Genomic DNA, 5,746 nt, shown 5'->3' with positions numbered 1-5,746 from the left:
AAAAAAGTTCAAAAAAATTAAGAAACAGTAGAGTAAGAAAAGAAAAAATATTTGGGTGGTGCGCATCACAGGACCTGGCCTTGGGGCGGCAGAGAGAGTAAATCTGGCCCTGGTAACAAGTTGTTTTTTTTATTAGAGATGCATGCTTACTTTTCTTAATCCATTGCAAATATACGTTGGGTACACATACAAGATTGTGAATAAAGATCTGGCTTGTTTCTTGGAGCCACTATGTGTATTATTTTTCTTATTTCTTTCTGACCATCCCTGTTGTCATTCTTCCTATACTGTCATTACAGAGAAGCAAGATGTGCACCAATTTTTGTTGTATAATCTGGAAAATGGTGGTATTCTGGAGCTCTTGATGAGATATTTGAAAATGATTGCTCAGAAATTCTTGGTGAAGTGGCCTCCAGGTCTTGCAGATGTTGTGCTTAATATATACATTAGTTGGCGAAAGCACAGTAGTGGGCTGCCCAACCCACTTCTCAGGGACTGCAACAACCAGCACATTCGGGTAAGTAGGGCAGCTGTAAATGTTTCTGAGGTACACCAATTTGAGGAAGTTATGATAAACTGGTGTTTTTTGGCCACATATAGCCCTTAGTGGTCTTTAGCCAGTTTAAAAATGTAAAGTGAAAGAGGTCCCAGGCTGTGATCCAGTCATTAAAGCTACACTTCCAATTAAATTTGGAGCTAAATACTTCATACAGTGTGTTATGGGCCCTTTGTTGGGGATAAAATGTTGTAAGGGCCAAAGTTGTAGCTGTTACTGTAATAGGGCTGCAACAACTAATCGGTTGATTCCGATTGGTTGAATTACCCCCTGCCACCGCCGCTCTGCTCCTCCGTTCTCCTCCTCGGTGGGAACTGCTGCGGTCTGTATCCCCTTCCATTAGAGGTGACACAGAGCGATGCAGCCTGTGCCCAGCGGGGGGTGGAGACCGGTATGCTTCTGCATTCCCCCGCTGCTGTGCACCATTTCTCCTGCCATGCCTTGTTCTGTGCCCCGTTCCACCTTCCGTGCCTTGTTCTGTGCCCCGTTCCTCCGTTGCTGTGCCTAGTTCCTCTGCTTCTGTGCCCTGTTCTTCTCCTGCTGTGCCCCATTCCACCTGCTGTGGCCCGTGCCTCCGCTGCTCCCCCCTGCCCCCCTCTTCTGCCGGCGGTAGAAAGCCGGCATCAAGTCTCCTATCCAGCGGCTGGAAACAATAGCCAGTCTGCTATAGGCTATTTTAAATTGCACTAGCCAATAGCAGGCTGGCTATTGCACCCACCCACTGCCTGCTGTCAATCAGCAGAGGAGGACCTGAAGGGGAAAGAGAGCTCCATGTGGACAGTGCCTTAATGTGACATTAAACCCTCAGATTTTTTTACATAAAACAATACTGTAATGTGTGCCTTCCTGTAATCCATGGTTGTTTCCCTTCTCTTTGCTGCTCTTCCTTTTAAATCTGTATCTGTTCTCATGCTGGGCAGAACTTCTTCTGTTTTGCAGCAGACTGCCTTGTCTCAGGAATGGATACACGGTGTCTGTGTATACATTTGTATAGGCTTGTAACCTGAGCCAGCACTACAGGAAGAGGCCCTGAGCTGAAAAGGGAAGGTCTCCCCAAGCATGAGAAGACATGAGGATTTAAAAGGAAGAGCAGCAAAGAGAAGGGAAACAACCATGGATTACAGTAAGGCACACATTACAGTATTGGTTTATGTTAAAAAATCTGAGGGTTTAATGTCACTTTAATAAAAGTAGGACAAAGGGCTGCCCACTACATTACAAGTTAATGTAATCTTTCTGAAGGCTGGTTACACTAACAAAGGTCGACTGAAGCTCATTCTTTATTGTATTTGATATAATATACCTTATAAATATTTCCTCTACATTTCAGTGGCTGGCTACTTATTGACTGGCAAATAAGAGTCACTAATCCCTCTTCTTCACTGCTCTTAACAGGACATGATGGTTATGAGTTTGACTTGCATGGAGCTTCAGCTGGACCAATGGCTTCTGTCTAAAGTAAAGAATGGCACAGGTATTGATGAAACACTGTTTTGTGCACATGCATGGTCATATTTTCATGTCATGACACATTTGTATAGATATATGTAATAGCAACGTACTTGGTTTTTGTAGCATCTCCTTGGAAGTTTCCTGCTGGAGTTACTGGAGAATGCTTTGGAAACGAGTTCTCTGGATCTCACTTTGTGGAGGATCAGATGATGATGGGTTTTGCAGCTTCTCAACGTGACCTGTTTCCAGATGGCTGGCTCAATTATGTAGTGAGAGTGTACTGGCTGAAAGCAAGATTATTGGCTCTGCAGGTCAGTTGATTGACATATGCTTGTATTGTTTCATGTACTGATTTTTTACTATGGTCGCTTTTTCTATTTAGGGGGACATGGAACAGGCTTTAGAAAACTTTGACATCTGCACTGACCTCTTTCAAACTCCAGAAGCTAGAGAATACAGATTGAAAACAAATGAAGGAACTGTGGTAGTAAGACTACCAAACCTGCATCTAGACTCTACAGTATCTGTGGAAGAGGTTAGTGCTTGATTTGGAATTCTTTTTTGACACCCTTGTCGCAATGTAGCTTTGGTTTAGAGTTCCTGGGTTTCACAGTCCAGTGCTAGGGCTTGCCTCATCCACACCTTGTTATTAACCCACCATTGGGATAAATGCTCTCACTAACCAATGGCAAAAAACATGAGGGGGCAAGCCCCAGTACTGCAATCTTGAGGGCTGGACTGACTACCTGCTGTAGCATGGCACTCAGTAAAAGTTTACACAGCCTCAGGTACTGCTAGCTAACAGACATTGAGCTTGTTCACTAAAATGAACTCCTTAAACATACTTGTTTGTGAAAACATTTGCTGCTTGACTTAACAGTGCCTTTCAGTGTGAAACAGTTTAGTGTATGCATCTTGCTGAACTTCATGCTTTATGAAATATTTATAAAGGCAAACATGAGAACTTTAGAGTTTAACCTTATAGTCAGTGAGATGAAGTGCAATATGATGCTTCATGATGACAACTATAGATACAGTTTTTTTTTTCGATGAAAGGATCCTGATGTTAAGCTATACAAATACATTATAATACATATATCACATGAATCTTTGCCTTTAAAGGAGATTACAGTTTTTTGTGTATTAACTACAATCATACAGAAGCTATTTTACCGTCCAGTATGTGTTTGAGTTATATGAGGAAACCCATACCGACTTGGTAAGATGCACATAGTATCATGATGGAAACTGCCAAGGGCAGTGCTGCACCACAAGGATGCCACTTATCCCTCAGGATTTACCACATCTAAGCTGGCCACACATTTTACACTCTGGTTGTTCAATCTCTGTATTATCTTTTTTTTGCCATCACTTACAACTGTGTATTGTGAGATCTTGCCTAAAGAATCTGCGTTCAACCTTTAGGTTCTCACGTTGTTGTTAGTAAATCTAAAGGATGGATATATGAAGAATAATAGAAGGACTCAAATTCATATTTTTACTGGAAAATGCAGATCCAGGCTTCTGTTAATGCTAGCCACTTAGTTAAAGGCCTTGTTTATTGGCCACATGATCCCTGGTGAAGGGACGATTCATCCAAACTGAGAAATCGGCCACCTTTAAACCTGGTCTTCAGTTGAGATCACATGACCACGTGCCTAGACTTTTAATTATATGGCCAACGGGAACCTGAAACAGCATTCTTCAGCAAGACTGTGAACAGCTTTATGAATATAAAAAAATTCTGCGCTATGGAAGCGGTCTCAAAGTGATAAATATAAAAGATGAAAAGCTGCCGTGCTAAAAGTATAAATAGATCAAACAGATGCACTGCGCTAATCAATAATCATAATACGTGAATAATATAGTGCTAAATATGAAATAAATCACGTATAACCAATATAATGAATAAATAATAAAATGTGTCTCATTGTAATAGCTCCAGTAGAGATTAGGTGCAAAATGGTAATTCTAAAGTCCACCATAAATTGATGCAAAAAAAAAATTTGACAAAGTTCCAAGATGTAAAAAAACATCAGTGATAAGTCCTTCTTATAGCTGTAGTGTGCAAACTCCCGGTGACTGTGACAAGCACCGCACTCACCAGACTTCCATATTCAAAGAGGCTTAACAATCCCGGATCACAATCGCAGTGAATATTTACTCCTCCACTCGCAATAGGAACTTCCTCCTCGACTCTGTGCTCTTTCAGGTTCAGGTGTGGTCGTTTAAAAAACGTATCCGTTCCCTAGAGAGAATAATAAACACATAGTGTAATATGCCAAAAACTGTTTTTTATTTTAAAAAAAACCTTTAAAAACACTTACAAGATTTCCAGAAACAATCGCTTTTTCAAAAAATATTCCAATCCGTCATGAACAAGCCAGTCGAATAAGCACAAAATAAAATCCTTCTAACTTAGTGTTCCAACCTTAGTGCGTGTCTACTTCTATTGACGCGTTTTGTACAAAGACTTTTTCAAGAAAGTGCAGACGTACTGAGGTTTGTACTGAGGTTACTTGTTACTCTCCTTATATCTCTTCCAAACAGGAAACTGTCATATGTGACAGGAAGTCTATGTCCATGTGACAGGAAGTCTATTCCCATTGCAATAATAAAAGTGGCCACCAGAGGCCACTCATGTAACAGGAAGTCTAAATCCATAGAAAATGTAATTATGGTTTATTTTCGTTGGTGTGAGTCCATGGGGTTTTCACCACATGCCTTTTTCCTAATTATGAATTTTGTCTTTCCTTCTACTTGGGGTGAATCAACGTCTAGTTCTAAGTAAGTACCATAAAGGGTCAGATATGTGCCTTGTCAGTCTTTTTTTTCATTGAGTTCCACTTGTGGCTCCTCCTGTTAGGTCTCCTCTTCCTCCATGGGATTTGAACTTGGTTTTATCTGTTCTATAAAAGACCTCATTTTGAACCTATCCGGGTCATTTCTTTGTTGTTATTATTCAAAAAGGTTGCCTTTCTTGTGTCCATTACCTTGGCTAGAAGGATTTCCGAGTTGTACGCTTGTGGAGAACCCTGTTTTGTTTTTCATAAAAACCAGGGCGTTTTAAGACCGCAGGTTTCCTTTTAACCCAAGGTGGTTTCTGCCTTTTATTTCAATGAAAACATTGTTTTACCGTTACTTTGTCCAGATACTGTTCATCCTAAGGAGATTTCTCTTCATTGTTGGGATGTTGTGCAAGCTGTTAGAGTTTACCTGTCAGCCACAGCTCCCTTTAGGCGTTTTATTTGTTCTACTTAAAGGTTTTTGAAAAGGTTGTTTAGCTTTTAGATCTGCTATTTCATTCATCAGTGGATTCATCAAGTTGTCATTCAATGAGTTGCAGAATATGGTTCCTCTTTCCTGTTTCTGCTCATTCTACTAGGGCAGTTAGTACTTCTTGGGCATTTCAGAATCAAGCTTGTGTTACTCAAATTGCAAGGCTTTAACTTGGTCTTCTGTTCACACTTTTGCTAAGTTTTATAAAGTTGATGTTTCTGCTTCTTCTGATGCTAGTTTTGGCAGAAAACAAATAGTCTTTACATCAGCTTGGGGTGGATCAGTGTTCCAAGTACCATTTAAAGGATCAGATATCTGCCTTGTTAGTCCTTTTTTTAAAATTTGTTTTACCATTCTCTTCTCTTGCTCGTAATTCCTTGATTCATACGTTTTTCTCCAGGGTGTTCCAGGTGGCTGTTTCATTATTTTAAGCTAGTTCTTCTAGTTTTTGTGGTGCCC

At 40.5% G+C, this 5,746-nt stretch overlaps 1 protein-coding gene across 1 annotated transcript in view; it reads left to right on the top strand.

Annotated features, from left to right (window-relative positions):
- The window catches only part of CABIN1 (calcineurin binding protein 1), a 160,136-nt gene that overhangs the window by 22,521 nt on the left and 131,869 nt on the right, over nucleotides 1-5,746 (top strand). The window contains exons 13-16 of the mRNA XM_018565909.1: nucleotides 300-517; nucleotides 1,952-2,030; nucleotides 2,132-2,319; nucleotides 2,391-2,543. Of these exons, the coding sequence (XP_018421411.1) occupies nucleotides 300-517; nucleotides 1,952-2,030; nucleotides 2,132-2,319; nucleotides 2,391-2,543 (638 nt within the window). The remainder of the gene's footprint in view (nucleotides 1-299; nucleotides 518-1,951; nucleotides 2,031-2,131; nucleotides 2,320-2,390; nucleotides 2,544-5,746) is intronic.

This window comes from Nanorana parkeri, unplaced genomic scaffold (assembly GCF_000935625.1).
Source record: "Nanorana parkeri isolate BGI_ZX_2015 unplaced genomic scaffold, ASM93562v1 scaffold899, whole genome shotgun sequence".
Classification (NCBI taxonomy): domain Eukaryota; kingdom Metazoa; phylum Chordata; class Amphibia; order Anura; family Dicroglossidae; genus Nanorana; species Nanorana parkeri.
The sequence above is the reverse complement of the archived record's forward strand: the minus strand, read 5'-3'. Positions and strand labels throughout refer to the sequence as shown.